The 19669-nt window shown below is 40.7% G+C and overlaps 1 protein-coding gene across 2 annotated transcripts; it reads right to left on the bottom strand.

The window, feature by feature from the left end:
* Window positions 1-827: 827 nt before the first annotated feature.
* On the bottom strand, window positions 828-17810 carry LOC118100909 (SAP30 binding protein). 2 transcript variants are annotated; one of them, XM_035146443.2, is made up of 10 exons: window positions 17661-17809; window positions 16111-16220; window positions 14229-14273; window positions 9961-10000; window positions 6218-6306; window positions 4001-4092; window positions 3694-3806; window positions 3546-3604; window positions 2808-2898; window positions 828-1622 (listed from the first exon to the last, which is right to left on the bottom strand). In XM_035146443.2, the coding sequence occupies exons 1-10, from the start codon at window positions 17752-17754 to the stop codon at window positions 1441-1443; spliced, it is 915 nt and encodes a 304-aa protein (XP_035002334.2). In that variant the 5' UTR covers window positions 17755-17809; the 3' UTR covers window positions 828-1440. The 2 variants fall into 2 exon arrangements, with proteins under 2 accessions (XP_035002334.2, XP_047194345.1); XM_047338389.1 differs by lacking the exon at window positions 828-1622 and adding an exon at window positions 1648-1789 and having other exon boundaries at window positions 17661-17810.
* Between the last annotated feature and the right edge of the window lie 1859 nt (window positions 17811-19669).

Below are 19669 nucleotides of genomic sequence, written 5' to 3'. Positions count from 1 at the left end.
GATATAAAAACAACTTACAGCAAATTACGTTCAGATACCATTAAACAGCAGAGTTGCAGAGCTGAGTCATTAGTAGCTTTTAATAATATCTTCTAACATTGTGCGTGTATCATCAAGGACGAGTGCGTGTAAAATCACTGCAGCGAATGTGACTGTGCCATCAGGTGCACAGAGAGCACAGAGCACACAGAGATCACTCACAAAAAATAAAGAGGTTAGGATCCACTGATGTGAAGTAATTGGTCTGATTGCTCTAAATAAATAAATACTGCGGTGACACTCGTGCGCAATGCTGCGTGATGGATGCATGCGAATGGAAGGTTGAGGAGGAAACGAGGGTTCAGCAATCACAAAAGATTTTTTGTCCCATGACGATGACTGATCAGCTGATATATATATATTCTATAGATCTGTGATCTTTGTGCTGAACAGAGCCCAGCATCACACAGATCGACCGACGGAACCGAACCATCCCAGTAAAAAACAAGCATATAAAAATAATTCTGCTAGCTTGTATAGATTGGGGACATCACAGCAGTCTCTGAATTTAATTATCCTGCAGTTTTGGATGATTAAAATACGAAGTGGATAAATTCAGATTCAAGTACAACAAAGAAGTCATCTCTGCATATTTCCAGTGTTTAGTTAAAAGACTGCACCCAGCGTTACTATGCTGCAGTGTGAAAGGTTCTGAAAAATGATCTGCAGCTTGTAACAGTAAACAAGAGGGAAGGTCAATTTTAATAGCAGCTAAATAGAAAAACTGCCCAACCTCTTTGTGATCCAATAAAAAAAAAAACAAGAATATAATAAGACAATAATCCAACTGAAAAGGCAACATCTGATCCATTTATTCACCTTATCAACACATATGTACAAGTGTAAAAAATCTTACAGAGCCAGGAGAATATGCTGATGATGAAAAACAAAACCGATGCACATGTTGAGCTAACTGCTAAAGGTGGCATTAAAATACTGCACCAGAATCATGGATATAAAAATAAAAAAACAGCTCAGATATTTCTAGCTCGTCTGTTTGGAACCCTTCTTCCGTTTTAGTCCCCTTCATATTTAGACAAACAACTGTTGCCGACATATCAGAAAAAGAATAACACACATGTTTTATCAGCATTAGATCTGCCTGCATCACCTTCCATATATTCAGAGGGTCTTTTGAGTTTTCTCACCAAACTGTGAATTTGGCTGTATGATACGATAGTGCAGATAAATTCCCAGAGATAGAAGGCAGTTAAGTCTTTGTCCAAGTGTAGCAGAGTGTGTTTGTAGGTTTGTTCTAAAAAAAAAAAATGGTACACCAAGTGTCCCTCAGTCCGTTTGCCCTCGCTCTGCATCTTTTCCACATATATATATATATAACGAGCGAAGGATAGCGTACGTCTTCCAGCTTCGAGTCACTCGTACAGACTGCCCACTTGTCGTTCACTGCTTTGCTTTCTTCAGGATGGTGCCCACGGCAGAGATGACGGTGGTTTTGGTGCCGCTAGCAGTGGTTGTCACGGAGACGACGGCAGGCAGGGTTGCGGTGGTGGTGGTGATGAGGGTGGGCTGGGCCAGGGTCACAGGGATCGCAGAGTCCCACTTGCTTTTCCTCTTCTGGGCGTCTGTTGACAAGAGGAGACTCAGTGAGAGAGACCGGCAGGAAAGGCCTCCTGGCTTTACTCGAGTGGCACCGTGGAGCTTTTGACAACTAGTTGTGACGTGTTTTAGGTTTGTCTTGTGCTGGACGAACATACACATGCATGCAGGCGAGGTGCTAAATTCCACTGGTCTACAAGTTGTACCAAGACATGAAGCAATGTGCCAAAAGAAAGGGAAGAGGAATCCTGTTAGCGATAGGACATGTCTACAAACAATACTAGACAATTTATAGATTCAACACGATCGTTGAAGCTCAAGTAGAGTACTACCGTAACAAGAGGCTGACCAATATGGATTTTGGGGGCTGATGCCGATACCACTGCTGGGGGGGGTAACACTTTTATGTAAAATGTAAACATAATTGCATAGATTTTATAATTATGTAGAATAAAGGTTTTCATTCTGGTGCATATTGGCTCTAACTGTAATACAACACAACGCACAGCCACATCCACAATGCCACCTAACTGTAATCTACTACAACCTAATCTATATTCTGCAGAGTGTATATTGCCTTTATGTGTCAAATTTAATCATAGTTATCTGGCATTTATTTATAGAGGTCCAATACTCAAATGATATTTGACACTTGAGGCACCACAGTGAAACAGCAAAATCTGCAAAAAAACTAAATATTCTTTAAAGTCTTTAAACTCATTTTGCAGTTGCCTGATTGGCTGCTCAAAAGCTCTGAAAACAAATTCAACAGATTGTTATTGTGTAGTCCCATGTGAACACAATCCGTTACTTCACATGATATATCTGCTGTTTTTTCTGTGGTTTCAATTGGGCAGAGCTCGGTAGTGAAAAGCCAATCTCACTGATGCTGTATTTCTGTGGACCAATCTCAGTTCATTACATCTAAATCTAAATGTGATGCTCGCTGTCGACTCTCTTGCTTTTGCTGCTTGATGAAAGTCTTGATGAAGAAAGTTTTTTTTATCATTAAACTAAAAATAAATCATACATGTTTTGAGTGTTGCCAAATAATTCATGGATATTTAATGTTATACAGAAAGATTTTAAACCAACTATGCCAAGGGGGATAGTTAGCCGTCACTGAGCTGGGGGCTAATCTAAACATGTAAAAACTGACATGTACAGTATAATGATAACGTCTGAGAGGTGCTGCAGTGGTGGATGTTTACCTGTGGCTGTGGTGGTGCTGGTGTTGCTGGTGGTGGACGCTGCCGAGTTGGAGGGGTTGGTGCCCTTTTTAGTCCCCGTGACAAACTCAATCTATCAAACACACACAACATTAGACACTTGTATACACAAATAACTTCCTGCTGCTCTTTGATGTGTCAAAGTTTTTAACCTACAACCCCAACAGAATGCTGAGAAGCTCCACCGAACGATCTATGTGTTTTGCTCAAGGGAACGTCGGCAGTATCTGTCAAGTGAGGGGAACAAAATGACTTTGTCTGGTTTCATTCTCACATCTTACTGCATTACTGTAGCCTGCATACCAATGACTGCATTTCACAGTGGAGAACAAGAACAGCTCCTGTACATGTTCATTCAAGTCCACTTTTCAACAATGCAGCTCACGTTGTTTTCGGAACATTTGTGCAAGTTTTTAACAGACACCCATCAGCTCTCCCAGCACTGACAAGATATTTATCTCGGATTGATTATTTCAAACAGAAAATGGCAAAAGCAGGGCGCTGCCAACGAAAGATTCAACCCGAAGGGGCATGGCTGAGCTGTAAAGCTGCGCTGGGCTCGCCCTGCTGACACGAGAGCAGAACTTGGCAGCACTGATTCCTGCGTGCGTCTGATGAAGGACGTAAAGCAGAAAATAAGCTGGTGGAGACTTGCCCTCCTGACGCAGAAAAAAAAAAAAAGAGAACAGTCAGCAGGCTTGTCTTCGCTGCTCATCTCACCTTGGTCCGCTCCTTCTTGGCTTTCTCCAGTTTGTCCATTTCCACTTTCTGGGCTTTAGCTGAAAGAAAAAATTAAAAAGACATGGTGTGTATGGGTGTAAAGCTGGGATGAGAGAGAACTGTGTGGAATAATATAACACTGTTGTACCTAGAGCTTCGTAATAAGAGTCTTCTGACCAGCCATGGGGATCAAACATATCTTTAGGGTAGTTGGTTCCAAGTTCATCTATGGCGCAGAACTGAATGAGCTTCTCGTAAATACTGAAAAGAGATAAGAGAATTAAACCTGATAAGACACTTGAAAACACTTGTTGCTTATTTGCATTTGTGGGCAGAGAAAACAAATACGTTTGTTTAAGCACATCTGGTATCATGTGTAAATAGCGCTCAGTGTGTGTGTGTGTGTGTGTGTGTGTGTGTTGGCTTGGGTGCGACCTCTGACTGTGAAAGCATACCTTGGGTTTCTGAATTCTTTCTTTTTCTGGATGTGGTTGTTTGTGTCAAAATCTCCATGGAGCTTCCTCTCGTACAGCTTGTGGATCTTCTCCTGTTTCGACACATAACAAATCGATGGAGGCCATGAACCGTCAGCAGGTCAAACATCAGCGTGGGAAGACCAACACCTCTGCAATGACTCAGCTTCCTCCACATTTGGCAGGACATGCAGTCAGTGTCATCACATAAACAAAACCTATATGTATATATACACACACACACTGTATATGATCAGTGAGAGTTGAGTGGGAAAGGGGCCATTGCACATAAAGGTCCTGAAACCCTTGAGGAAACATTTGACAACCAGGTTCAATGAGGCCACAGGGAGCTTGCAGATGTAACCAGGGGGGTGATAAATGAGGCCTGGATGAAGATAAGAGAAGGAAACGCTGCTTTTAAAAAGGGACTTTCTTGAATGTCTGAGCTGACATTTTGCAGAGTTTCTTCACCGAGTGAGTGAGTGGGCGTGTTGATGACATTTACAACACACGGCAGATGCAAAAAACTCTCCTACGTTGTTCATATGTGAAAGGCAAACTCTAGAGAAAGTCCAGACCCATTTGTTCTGACAGTTTTTTTTATATGTATAATGTAAAAATAAATGCACATCTTTCTGCATGGTTTAGTCTGTAACAGATTGCATAGCAGCAGTCATAAACAGCAACACTGATATGCCTCTGAAAGGCTCATACCTACAGTTTATCAGCAAACCGATTTATAGGTTGGGCTCTAATTAAAATCCGGTTTTCATGAAGTCCTTGTTCTTTTCTTGAGAGAAAAATGACAAATGCAGTTGAAGGAATAGTCTAGGGGCATATTCTGATCCGGAGATCACGGCTTGATTGCAAAAGCTACTTGTTCACAAAAATGCAGTGAAATGGCAGGAACTGTAAGAATATAATCCTTGCTAATTCTAATCAAATTGCCTCCTAAGCGTACACATGCTCCTGCTCCTGCTCCTGCGTAACCCGAGGGCAGGGATATCCAGACAGTTCTGGTAAGGTGAATCATAAGTTGTTCAACTGAAAGGTGGGGTGGGTGGAGGTGGTGGGGGTGTGAGCCCGGCAGGGAAAATGCTGAGCTGTTCACTTAGTCAGCTGTGTGCCCCGACCTGCCTCAGCTCCTCTCAGAACAAACCTGGCTGCAGTTAACCGCACCAAATAAACAGCAACAGGGCCGTGAGAGAGAGAGAGAAAGAGAGAGAGAAAGGGAGCCGTGATTGTGAAAGTAAACTGAGAGAAGATGACACTGTGTGCTGTTTTAATTACAGGGGCGAGTCTGAGGATTTACGCCACCACTGGAATGCATTTTTGAAGCCCAGAGGGAACAAGTGAAACTTCTTCATTATTCACTTGGCGTGGTGGAACAGGTTATTTCGACTGCACCGCCACCATGATGACAAGTCTCTAAGTGAGGCCTGAAAACTTGCATTTTTAACTCTTGACCTTGGACCCCAAGCTCTAGAATGTTGTGCGTGTGCCAAAAGGGGCGGGTTCGGACTGTTCATCTGCTTATGAAACCTATGTGCTCCTTTAGGGAGACAAGGACAAGTCTTTATCTTCTGGTGGGATGAATTTACTTACTGGAAAGGGTTTATCCAGAGCTTAAAATGACCCAATACTGTGCAAGCAGGCTCATGCTCTGAGGCTACATCTGAACAACTACGTTTCCAGTTAAAAACACATCAACTAAAAATGGATACAACTGTAAAACATGATTATTGTAATTACAAGCGTTGCTGACTCTGATGTCTTTGTGAACAGCTGTTGTGCAGTTAATATCTAAATTTTACAATGATACAACTGATTACTGCAACAATTCCCTTGTACACCGGGACACACATGCCTTCCTGTTTACACCGAGATATGCTTGCCCAGTGTACATTAGTGGTGTATGGATTTGCAAGATGGGGCATTTTAGTATGGACAGGGTTTAAAACCGGTATGGGGACAGAGATCGTTTTAGTTTGAAAATGTAGTAGTATGGATGTAGCCTTGGACGCAACCCAAGCTACGTCTGTCCTCAAACCCTCCTCACTGGTCAGATTAGCAGATGTAATTGTAGATATATCCCAACTGTATACACAATATGACAGCAGCAGTAGATAGTGTGCTGCTGAGAGTAAAACTTTGAAGTCATTTGGTTGAATAATCACATGGCAGTGGAGGATTGTCTACCTGGAGTTGGCTCGAGCAGCGTCCGGGGGGCTCAGGGGGGATCCTGATCTCATCTGGTGACATGTTCCTCACCTTCTCTGAGAAAAGAGCTGCCAGGAAGACAAAAACATAAACATGAGTCCCCTTTGTCTGATTCTTATCTCAGTCTCTTTTTGCATGTCTATACCTGCAGAATAAGGTTTGCGTAAGAAGCCACTGTTCTCCAGGGTTTGGATTATCACATGGTATATCAGAGGGAAGGTGGGATATGAGTATGCACTGGAGAAAACTTTGGTTAATTAAAGAAATGTTCCCCGTGTGTTAGGGAAACATTGTGGGTGAATTCCTGAGCATTCTGTTATTCATAACAGCCCGAGTTTGTGTGTGCCGGTGGGTTTTATAGGGCAGAGTGGTATGAGGAGTGCATGTTCTGGGCAGGGCAGGGAGTGGCTGTTGTCAGGGCTTGTGAGGAGAAGGGAGGCTCCTCTCCCCTCCTCCCTCCCTTACTTGTTTTGCTCTCTCTGCTTGACTTGGCTCTCTGTGATTTCCCTGACTTCTGGCCAGGAATTCTTCAGTGTCACTCTACATCCCAATCAGACAGATAGTCCTTAGAGTCTACCAGGGCTGTCAATCATTAGCACTGCAAGCTGTTTGCTGTGTGTGCGCATGTGTAAAAACGCACAAATCAGGAGCTTGAGCCTGCCGACATACTGAGCTGATCATCTACAAGTAAAAACTTGACTGGACTGGTGAAGGATATGTTCTGCTGAACACTTCTTCTTTCAAAACATTAAAGAGGAAAATTCCACAGTAATAATCTCTGAAACTTCTTCAACTGCGTCGACTTCTTTCACTTGATGTTATGATGATTTCCAATATTTCTCAGAACAAATTTCAATAAACCCATAACTAAAGACAGGTATTAAACCTCAGCGTCATGACCTGACCAGTTTTTTAGGCAACAAACTTATAGAAAATTCAAAACTGTACTCAAGCCAATACTTTATATACATACACATTTTTACTTCAGGATTCTTCAAATGGTTTTAAAAGAGCAATGAAAAACTCAAACATTTTAACTACAGCAATCTTAACATAAGCAACTACAATTGTTTTAAACCTTGAACTTCCAGAAAACACTAATATAATCTGATAGGAACAGATTTCTAAATTATTTACAGTATATTAGAATATTATATTATACTTCAATATAGTACATCTCAAAATCATCTTGTTGTTAAGATCATACATGTAGAGGTTTCTAAATTTATTCCTGTTATATAACATAAGCAGAATATACCTGTGGGGTACAAATTTTGACAGTACACTGGTAGAGCAGACTCCACCTCTATGCTGTGTCAAGTGGTCAAAGTTTACATTAAATGTCTGGTCAGATTTGTAATGTTTACTTATTTTTTGATCAGTAACTAGAAATTATGGGGGACGTTGTAGAGAACGAGAGGTTGTATGGCTTCTGGTTCATCTGCTCGGGCTAAACTATTTCTGTTGACATAAATGTCACTGATGCACAGTGAACTAACCCCCCGCCTGTGGGACTGTGCCAGAGCTGAACTTTGAAGTGAGTGTGTGTGTGTGTGTGTGTCGATACGATGCTGGTATATACTGACAAGGCAAACATAAGCAGCTCTACATTTACATGGATAACAAATGGTCATGTAACAACTAGTTGGTTCAGTACACAGGAAATACTGATGGAGCTCCAACAATCAGAAAAACCTGACAAGACAAGTCTGATGAGTCACATGCATCAAGTAGTAGCTTGGGATTGTGGAAGCCTGCTAATCTGCCCCAAACAACAAGAGGTTTACTTGATAAGTTTGTTGCCTTGTTGGAAAAACTCTAATTTAAACACCAAAACAAAGTCTGTAGCCTCCACAGTGACACTGAATACATCACTGTATGTGTAATAAATATCCCTGTTTGTCATTCAGCTCGATGTGTGATGAATATTCTCATATACTAAGAGCAGCACAGTCGAGAGGAACATGGGAACAACAAACAGAGAAAAGATTATACTCGGCATCGAAATTACCATCTGACTTCCCGAAAAACAGACAGAAAGTCACAATCTGTGCCCTGAGGATCTTTCTGGACAGACAGTCCGTCCCTTCAGTAAACGGACAAAGAGGGGTCTTCAGCCCGCTGACAGGAGGCCTTTTGCCAGACGCACTGTGACATTTACTGACAGACAACACAGAGGAGACGAGCTCCGCTGCAGGAATGTCAAGTGTCCAGGCCCAGAGTATGAGTCACACTCTGCTACTGTAGTACACTGGTGGTTATGGTGAGCGGGAGCTAATCTGTGGACAGGATCCATCAAGTTCTCTTAGCTACTGAAAATGTAAATATGATAAATCCATCCCCGGGTCTGGATCCACACCAAAATTGGATGGGTTCTTCCCTAACCCATACCACGTTCTTCCACCAAGTTTCATGGTAATCTGTCCAATAGTCTGTGCATAATCTTGCTAACAAACACAAGGATGAAAACATAACCTCTCCGGCAGAGGTAATAACCTCTTTGGCGAAGGTAATGAGGATGAGTGCTGCGGTGTATCATCTGCATACAACTACAGGCCCATATAAACCAACAGCAGACAGGAAACCTTCAGTGTGAAAAGTTTATGGTCCAACCGACTGGTGTATAAAACGCCACTCCCTGTATCAGTCATTTCCTGTCTGGTCGGATGCTCACACACACCAACACAGTGTTACTCATTAACCACTGAGTTCATAACCCACCTGTCAGTCTCATGCTGGCCAGGTTTATATAAGTCACCTGGTGCAAGTTAGTGATTCACCAAGTCACTGCACCTACTACCGGCTGACACGATGATTAGTCAAAGCCGGATTCTTACATCCTATCCAACTATCAATGTGTCTTATTATACGTGAATACATGTTTTATCATTGTCAAAAAAGTTAGAACCAATACTCTGTGACCACCCTGTCTTAAACACTTAGGCAGCCTCAAGTTCCATTTTAAGAAAAGCTTTGTTTCTCAAAAAAGCCGAGTGCTGCATTTTTATTGGTAAATGTCACTAAAACAAGAGTCATTAGTGCATTTACTGAGGACTATTTTCAGCTGAGGATTAATACAGTGGTTTTTCACAGGGTTAATTAAGTTAAACTAATTTTATCAGTGCATAATACCATATAGACAACAACACTATGCAATTACAGCAATTATCATATTGGACAAATCACTTCTTGGATGAACAAAACCTGGACCTGAATAAACAGTAGAAAATGGATGGATGCTTTAACTGATTAAATGTTCATTTTAGAACGAACATGACTGGTTATGGCACACAGGAAAAATAGTAAGACTTGTTTAAAGACTAATATGATATTATTTGTAATATTTGTCAATGCCTTTAAAAGGCGGTTTTGCCCGGCAGATACCTCATAATCAGCATTTGTTACCATTGAAACAGCTTTGTGGACTATGCAGTAAATGTGGAATTAACTCAAAGTAGACGCAGTGCTCATCTTCATTTTGATAAATGACCATGTCAGCACATGCAATAGTGTGGCTCAGGGTTTAAATAGTTATTGGCCACAGACAAGGAAGGGAAGATATAGCTTTGATACAAACATGATTCTTGTTAAAAGGAACAATCAATTGTGTGGATGTTTTGATTTCAACAAGTGCTAGCTTCATCCTTTAAAAAATGCTCAAAGTGTGTGTGTGTGTGTTCGCATGTGTGAACCTTTATATACAGTCTATGGTGTGAACTCACCAACAAGCTCATTGGGGTCCTTTCTTTCTGCTTCTGAGATCTGTATAAAAAACACAAGAGGGAGGAGGGAGACAGAGAGACACACATGATATTTAAGTCTAGAGAGGAGAATCAAACCGTTAATCCTCAGTTGAGGGAAACATGAACAGCACCAGTGGTAGATGTTGTTTTGAACCATGTTCTCAGCTTGGGCAGTGTTTGTTAGTTACAAGTGGGTTGATGAGGTGAATTGCTTTAGAACTGTAGAGCTGGGAAAAAAAGTTAATTCCGTTAGTAGCAGGAACCTACAAATCACAGATGTGAATGGGACAGAGTGCAAACACAGAACAGAGGCCGACAGGAGAATATATTCTAAGAGGCAAAGAAACCAGAACAGTAAATCCAGGCAGTTTCCAGTGAAGGCCCTGACCCAGCAGGAGGAGTCATGTACAACCTCTAAAATATGCCGCCTGTTGTGCCAGCACTGTGGGCATAACACAGGTTCAGCACACACGAACAGTGTCCTTATTCACAGGAACCACGTCGTCACCTAGCAACCGCACGGGCACACCAAAGAATTGTCCTGAAATCGCAAGGAGGAGGGGGCGGAGGACAGAATGCCGTGGAATCACAGCCCAAACTGCTGGCAAAAATCCAAGACAAAAAAAGTACCTACTGTTTGAGACGGAGCCCATGATCACATCTATCATTTCACTGATCCCACATCTGACATTTCTTTCCCATTTGGCCCCTCCACAGGAAAGTCAGAGGTCACAAAAAACCTGCAGCACTGAAGCAGTGTCTTCAAGGTTATGCTGAATAGAGAATTTTTATTTAGCCGCTAAGTTCAAAGTCCAAGCTGATTTTAGCAAAACCCAACAACATTAGGAAGGATTAAACAAAAAGAATGCTGTCAAAATAGCTTAAGAAAACTGATGTTAAAGGTAAGCTGGGTAAGTTGTTTCCAAAACATTTTTATCTTGTTTGTTGAAATTCTCTTCATGTGCCAAAAGCCATTAAGAAAAAAGAAAAGAGCTAGGGTCTGTGGCCCTCAGAGGACTGTAAGAAACACAACCAATCATTTAATTTGGACCGAACTGAATGGTTACCAAATGCACTGTTTATCTAGAAGTAATAGGTCACCCTCTAGTGGCTAAACATGTTGAATGCTTTTGACCAAATCACCTCCAGGTCCATTTGCTCTGGAGCTTTTGATCGCTGAAAATCTCTGCCTGTCTGACTGACATCTCTCAGTGGATGTCTGCACACCACCTAATAATTAACCTTGACAAGACTGAACTACTTTTCCTTCCAGGGAAAGGCTCTCCCACCCACGACCTGACCATTACCTTTGACAACTCCGTGTTAGCCCCCACCCAGACTGTTAGGAACCTGGGTGTGACACTCAACAGTAAACTCTCCCTTACTGCCAACATTACTGCAACAACACGTTCCTGTAGATTAATGCGGCACAACATCAGGAGACTACGCCCCCTTCTCACTCAGAAGGCGGCACAGGTTCTAGTCCAGGCCCTGGTCATCTCACACCTAGACTATTGTAACTCGCTCCTGGCAGGTCTATCTGCTTGTGCCATCCGACCTCTGCAGCTCATCCAGAATGCAGCAGCTCGACTGTTTTTTAACCTACCTAAATTCACTCACACTACTCCGCTCCCTTCACTGGTTACCGGTGGCTGCCCGCATCCGTTTCAAAACATAAGTACTTGCGTACCATGCTGCGAACGGATCGGGTCCATCCAGGACATGGTCAAACGTTACACCCCAGCCCGTTCACTCCGTTCTGCATCTGCCAATCGGCTTGTTGCTCCCTCACTGCGAGCTAACCACTCAACAAAATCACGACTATTTGCTGTCCTGGCTCCTAAATGGTGGAACGAGCTCCCCAATGACATCAGGACAGCAGAAAGTCTATACATCTCCGCCGCAAACTAAAAACACACCTCTTCCGACTATACCTTGAATAAAGTTTAAACTAACAATTTAGTAGCACTTACATGGCACTTACCTATAGCACTTTGTAGTTTGGCTTTCTTGAAGAAATTGTACTTTCTTGATTCTTGTTGTTCTGGGTTTGTACCCTCATGGTTGAATGCACTTACTGTAAGTCGCTTTGGATAAAAGCGTCAGCTAAATTAAATGTATATCATGATTGAGGTGCCTCCTCTGCCTTTCAATCCAGAACAAAAAACTGGTCTTGCTGAAACAAGGCTTAAAATCTACACCTATGCTAGTTTAGCTATGTGAATGTAAGTTCGCTCTAAATGTGAACCATAACATGCTCATGTTTTTTGTTTAACATTTTCACCATCTTAGATTAACATGTTAGCATGATAACAATCAGTGGTAAATACAAATTACAGCTGTGGGAATGTTGTTAGGTTTTCAGGTACTTGGTCATAAACTAACTCATTGATTTAAATTGTGACCTTATGATGGTGCTAGAACAGGATCGGGCGATCACTAAAATTATCAGCACTTTCATGGACTAGTAATCAAACCTGACATGCCAGATGGTCTGTTACACAGAACCATCTGGGGGAGGCCTCATTGGAAACTGTTCACAAAAGGGCAGGAGCTTTCAAACGTGATTGGATGAACCATCTGACTATCACAGTTGCTGAAACTGCTCGCGAGGCAAGAGAAAAACTTGTGTTCCATAGAGAAAAGCATCAGTCGGTGCTCTTCTTTGCTCTTTTACATACATTACATATTATTTAGCTGACACTTTTATCCAATGCGACTTACAATAAGTGGATTCAACCATGCTTTTCTTTCAAGTGAAGAAATACTCTAGTTCCGAGTTAACTGATGCTTATGGCAGCATCTATACTAACCTCTTAGAAATCAGCATTTCTGGAAATGAACAGTCGTTTCTCACTGTTCTGAAACCTGAGAAATTACGTTTACAGTCGTTCCTCCCTCAGGAAGCGCTGTATCAAAACTAGAGCCCGGCAGATATGGAGACTGAAAAATGTCCAATACCAAAATGTCATCCGATATACAGTATGTAGTTTAAAAAATGGCGATGATTTCTAAAGATGATGTTATCAAACCCTCATGACAAAGAAAAATAATTGTGGCTTGATATTTTAGGTAAACAATAAACTTTGTAAATTACAAAACGTAAGCCTAAATGCACATCTTTTCTGCATTGTTTATTCTGTAAAAAGGTTTAGCATAAAATACACTGGCGACCTGTACAGGGTTTAACCGGCTTCTCGCCCCAAAGTCAGCTGTGATCTGCTCCAGCTCCCCCATAACCCTAAGAGGTTAAGCAGTATAGATAGATAATGGATGGACGGGAACGTTTTCAAGCCAATAGGCTGAGCATATCGGCAAATGTAAGTGCTAATTCAGATATATCTGTGAAAGGTTCATATCAGCCAACCAATAAATCTGGAATAAAGATTCTGATAAGCGAAAAGACAAAGAAAGAGAAGACTTAATGTTAACACAAGACTAAACAGCAGTCTTCTGCTGCTACAGGTTAGAATATGTGCTGTGTGAATGACGTATGTCAGTGTACCTCTGAGGGCTGAAAAAAATAAAATAAAAGACATTAAAACAACATTCAATATTTCTGTTTACTAAGACCTTTCTGGGAATAGTGTTTCTTCAACATGGGAATAATGGTGGTAAATGCAGTGGTCTTAATCTCACATCTGACGCACAGTATTACGATTGCCACATCATCGGATCCTTACTTTGTCGGAACTGTAATGTCCACGTCATGCCGTACTGAACAGATAAAGTTTATCAGATTAAAATCAATCAAAGACCAGCTGTAAAACAAAGCCACAGACAAAGCAGGCATTCTCTAATGTTCATTTTGTGACTCACTCTCGCCTCTGTGACCTGTGCCAAACAACACAGCGGCAAGCTGGCATGCTGTCCAGCTCACACAGCTTTAAACACACACGGTGGGGTTAGTAAGGTACAACTGTGCAGCTCCAAGCAGTGTGCTCTGACAAACAACACTGTGGGTCCAGCTCTTCAGTTCAGAAGAGCTTTACGACACATGAAGATGAATCCTTCGAGTCACTGACCCGGTCTCATCTACATGAAGCTTATCATTTGTTATTCAAACAGGCATTCATGACACCACAGCGCCATCTAGTGAACATGAGTCTTCACTGCATGTTGTGACAGATTTAACAGTGCCGGCCAGCCGCTCACTTGGTTAGTTACAAAACAAATAAGAAATAAAGCAGACTTGATCCATTTCCAAATCCAATCCATCCCATGTCACCAGGTGGGTGTTCAAATACCTCAACTTCCTCTGGCTCCCTCCCCTCGTCAGATTCTTCCATTTCCTATAAAAACAAAAATGCACAGGGTTATAGACTGAGAGGACCAAGAGGACAGAGGACTAGGAGGAAGGCACCAAGCAGCAGAACAAACCAGATGACAAGAGGCACCCAACAATTGACTGCCAGAAAGTTAAGCCCTTTCCATGGGCTATACCAATTCTAGTACTACATTCTCTTCTAATGTGATTTTGTGGGCCAAGATGGACACATTTCTAATGGTATTTTAAATTATATCAGGATGAGGAAACATTTTTATGAAAAACAGGCACACATCATTTTTCGTATAATGACAAACACATCAGTAATGTATGATATTTGGAGGCCAATATTAGGGAGCAAATCATATCAGCCATTCAATAGTATAAAAACAGTTGGGAATAATTCCTAAGATGTTTTTATTCCACCTATCTGGCAAAGAAATGTAAATGAGGTTTGATATTTGAACTGTAAAGTTCATTATTTAAAAACCCACGAATAGAAATATATAGAACTTAAATTCAGAAAACATAAAAATAACGTAAAAAAACGTAAAAATAAATTTACATCTTTTCTGCATTGTTCAGTCTGTAAAACTAAAGTTTGGCATTGTTCGGCAATTGCTGTAATCCTTTCAAAGATGTATCAGACGATTTTATCTGCTAACCAATAAATCATTTAGGCTCTTAAATTATGTACCGTCTCCTGTGACAAGAAAAGAAAATGTCACTGTAACATCCACCGATAAAACAGAAGTGTAACTTCCTTGGTGAAATGTAACCTGCTTATTTTGTGTTGTCACTGTGTCAAAGATATGTTGATGGAACTCTTATTGTAATATCTGAGGCCACAGGTTAATGCTGCATAGCTGATCTGTACATAGATAAGATGGACTACATATAAACTATACGCTCCACTGTCCTGTGTCATTCATATACTGTAGTTGTTTCTTTTTTCTGGACACGTTATAAACTGCAAATATTGTATTTGTATAATACTGACACATAGATGATGAAATGATTTGGCTAATCCATGTTAAATGAAGCTCTTATGTCTAATTTGCATTTAGAGCACCAACCCAGACACATTTACAATAGTTATGATGATGTAATGAGTCATACGGTAAGGGCAGCGTGATATGACCAAAATGTCCCGATGTAGCTATACATGTGATACCGGCACATTTTCTGTAAATTCAATGGATAAATGGTTCATATACCAATCAGCAGAGATTCAAGAAAATGCTGTTTCTCCACTGTGTAAATTGGAAAAGTGTCTTTGAATATGTAAGTTGCAACAGCAGCTGTTACCTCTGTTCATCTTTGTGACTCTCTGGCATGTGACGTGCTGCAGGCAACACCTGAGTCTGACATTTGTTTTGAGCACTCGACTGTGGCTGTCATCTGTAGAATCCCTCTGTACTGTTTAAAATGATTCTTGATAGTAATAGTTTATTGGGCTGTGTCCGTAATCACTCAAAAATCACTATATAGTCCAGTATATACACGAGTATGTCCTTCTCAGATGTCCGTAAATGGTGTAAGAGTATGTTCACTTATTCTGTCACACGCTACATGCATCTCTTTTGTATTGTTGTTGCTGCTAAATCCAGTTTTACACATATCTACTTTTAAGAGGGCATCCCCTCATATTGCTTTGGTTTTTTTGAACAGTACAGGCTTCATTGATAAGAATTGATACGATCCTTTCAGCGCCCCCAGAGGTCCATAAGGATTCTGTGCATCATCAACATGTCAAAGTATCCCATCATATTCTCTGACACCTGACCCGCAATCGCTTTGTATCACTTAGTGGTGAGTAACAATAAAACTCAGAGAAGAGAATTCACAACTGCAATACTGACCGAGTTGCTCTCTCTGCTGTCTTCATCTCTAGAGATCTTGTCTTCTATATCCTCAGTCCGGTTCAGATCATCATCACCGTAGCCGTACACCAGACCCACTGCATGACCCCCTGGTGATGGACAGGAAGAAATGAAAGAGGTGCAGGGACAGTACACAGAATAAAAGCTACAAGGGGAAAACAGTGGCAGCTGGTACTAAAATGAAAAGATGAGATCAAAGTCTTAGTTCAGTAAACAGTAGCTTTAACGTATGCCAGCCCCACATTACCGTGACAGTCCGTTCACAAAGACACAACGCTACACTCCATTCAAAAATTTGGGAATATCATGTTCATTAAATAATATGTTGATTTAACACGCAGATTTAATTGTTGATCTTTGTTACACCACTTACTGTGCCCTAGATATTATTACTTTAACCGATTTGTCTTTTTCATGAACAGCAAACAACCTGTTTGGAGATATATTAAAAACATTGCCTATAAATATAAACAAACCTACAGACAATGATACAAAATTTGCTGGACAAAAATTATAAATATGCATCAAGTCCAGTAATGGGATTTGAAAAAAAGTTGTCTCACTGACATAAAGTTCAGTCAGGCATCAGTGTGCCACCCATCCACTCAACAGACTATTTTATGTGAATTTTATTATTTATTTATTTCCAATTTTATTGCCCTGTATTTGAAAGAAGCAATATAAGAATCACTTGCAAATGGATTGTGTATGTTGAAATATTGGATTAAAGTGCACTTTATAATTCAGTGAAAACCACACATCTTAAAAATTGCTTGAACAGGATTTTTAAGATGCTCCAACTTGGGTTACATTTAATTGTGTTGGCAACAGCATCAAGTGTCCAACACCAGAAATATCTGTGTCAAAACAACCGTTCAAGCTGGCAGCGCTCTTCAGTGGAAGCAACTTTTTTAAATTTTATTTTGCTAACAGACCCCATTGTCTAGAATGAAAACTTATCTTGTGGAGAACTTAGCAAGCGTGTTTTTAAACTTCTGTGACTTTTAACATCAGTGTTGGCTAAGGCTGGGCAATAAAACAATATCAATAACTATAACAATAAAATTCTGATCTATAGCTACGGTCCAATAAATATATCCTTAAAATGCTTGTGTATTGTGTAATCACATTACTGATCCACTTATAATTATTTTTGCTGTTTATCAAGTGTTGGTCGTTCTCTGCTCATAAGGAAGAGTATTATTTTGCACCATATCGTCCAGCACTAGCTTGGCCTGGCACAGTTTGGGAAATGATTGAGACCTTTAATGTCTTACATCAAGGAGGCGCCATTAAACATTACAAACGAGAGACTGTGGACAAACTGGCCTCTGGTGAAGTAGCTCCATGAGACCGAACGTCATTACACTTACTCTAAAATCAAGTATTGTATATACGTAAACTAGCTATGTTTGCTAGCTGCTAGCTATTCGTTAGCTACCACACGAAGCTCCGCAGAGAGATTCATAAAACTCTGAGCTGCGTTTTTTCAAACTATTCTTGGAAACATTGAAATGATTAAAATGTACCAGTCTCTTCTGGTTCTGGGTCTGAGTCCGGCTCTGAGTCGTCCCCATAGTCCGCCAAAGAGGAGAGGAGAGCGCTCTTTTTACCGCTGGCCATCGCTGTGGGAGTCGCATAAACGTCTGGTCGCGGAATAATAACGTCATGAGCTAGGACAGGCGCAAGCGCAATGACGTCGGCAGCAGCCGTTAGGTGTGTTTGTTCAGTGAGTTCAGAGCACAGGGAGGGGCGGTGCAACAGAAAACTGGAGGGAGGGGCGGTGCGGTTTTGCTGCCACAGTGGGGACCTTTTTACAACTGCGTGTTGTTTTTATTTTATTTTAGAATATTTCATATATTCAAGAATAAAACTGGTTGTTTCAGTTTTCCATATATGGTGGTTTTCTATTGGCAGTTGTTATTTGACCCATAAGTTAGTGGACTTCATTCTAAATTAAGAACCTTCTGTTTCTGTGTTCTGTATATTACTATTTTTATGTCATTGAATACTTGGAGCATGACATGTTAAGTTGGGGTTAGCAGTGGTGGTATAGAAAGAAGTACATTGACTTAGTTAAGCAAATTTTACATGAATCTGCACTTTACTCAAGTAGATTTATTTACTTCTTTACTTTTCACTTTACACCACTACATATATCAGCAAATATCTCTACTTTCTACTCCTTTAAATTGTAACAATGCATTGCGCTACATATTCACGTCGTTTTTTGATATCTAATCATATCTTAAGTTTATTAAAAATTATAAGCAATCAATGGCGAGAAGGGAGATGGTCGACTGATCCAATCAGAGTGGGTAGGCAGCAAGTACTGACTTTTGTGGGAAAGTCAATGTGGTACTTTTATTTGAGTCAATTGATTTGTAATGTTAGTTAAGTAAAAGGTTTGATTACTTCCTCCACCACTGGAGGTTAGAATTGAATGTATCGTTATTATATTATGAACATTTTAGTTCAAGTGCAGAAGTTTATCTTGATTAATATTGAAAGGTCCATTACTTTACCAACACATCTCCAGGAGTTAACCCCAGTCAGCTTGCTGTTCATGTTGGGCAGGCACTGATTTACTGACTTAGTTTCTGACTTTGCAACAATGTCAGTGTTTTGACCCACAAATCAAAATCAGATCACTGTTTATTCTACTCTGAACAGACCTTAGAAAGGTTATGGGTATATAATTATTCCTATTGAAAAATATAGATGCATTTTAAAACGAAACTGGTGTGCATTGTTGCAGAGTAAAATGTCCCTTCTTCTCATCATTTGGTTGTCAGTACTGAACTGGCCACACAGACAAGCTGATTGAATTTAAAATATCGGAAGATTTATACAAATGTTGACCATTGATGTGATCCCTCATCTTTTGTGATGTAACAGTACAAAATATAAAGACATAGCAAATTTGTATTTTTTATTTTAAATTCATATTGGGGAAATTGATATCTTACAAAATGTATGTGGGCGATATAACTTATACTGTGTACTTATACAGCAGTGAAAAGTCCAATCAAGTTCCATAGGTCAAAAATGATCCACAGGTGAACAGTTAAATTCAAACAAATTCTCCATCTTGACAACATTCATTTGACTGTAAAGGCTACAGTGAGGCAGTTCCTCTCACACGTCTAAATCACTCCATCCTTCTTTGACTTCCTCTTCTTCTGGTTCTCTCCTGTTGAGCTGGAGCAGCATCCATACACCAGAGCGAAGACGACCAAAGACAGAATTCCCAGCACAAACAATCCTATGACCACAACACCACCCAGTGCCCAGGGCTCCTGATTCACCCGATGCAGGAACCACTCCACCCAGTCCTCTGGAGACTCTGTGGGGTTCTCCAGCTCAGATGCACTGCACAGGGGGCAATAAAACCAGATAAAAGCTCAATTGGAAGAAGAATCTGGATATGAAAGCCATCAGATAATGATGTGATACAATTAGTTGCCATTAATCATGCTTTAGAGAATCTATAGAGCCACATAATCTGCTGAAATGTTTCTAAAAGCCATAAAAACAG

The sequence above is a fragment of the Hippoglossus stenolepis genome, chromosome 21 (genome assembly GCF_022539355.2).
Source record: "Hippoglossus stenolepis isolate QCI-W04-F060 chromosome 21, HSTE1.2, whole genome shotgun sequence".
NCBI classification, from domain to species: Eukaryota; Metazoa; Chordata; class Actinopteri; order Pleuronectiformes; family Pleuronectidae; genus Hippoglossus; species Hippoglossus stenolepis.
The sequence above is the reverse complement of the archived record's forward strand: the minus strand, read 5'-3'. Positions and strand labels throughout refer to the sequence as shown.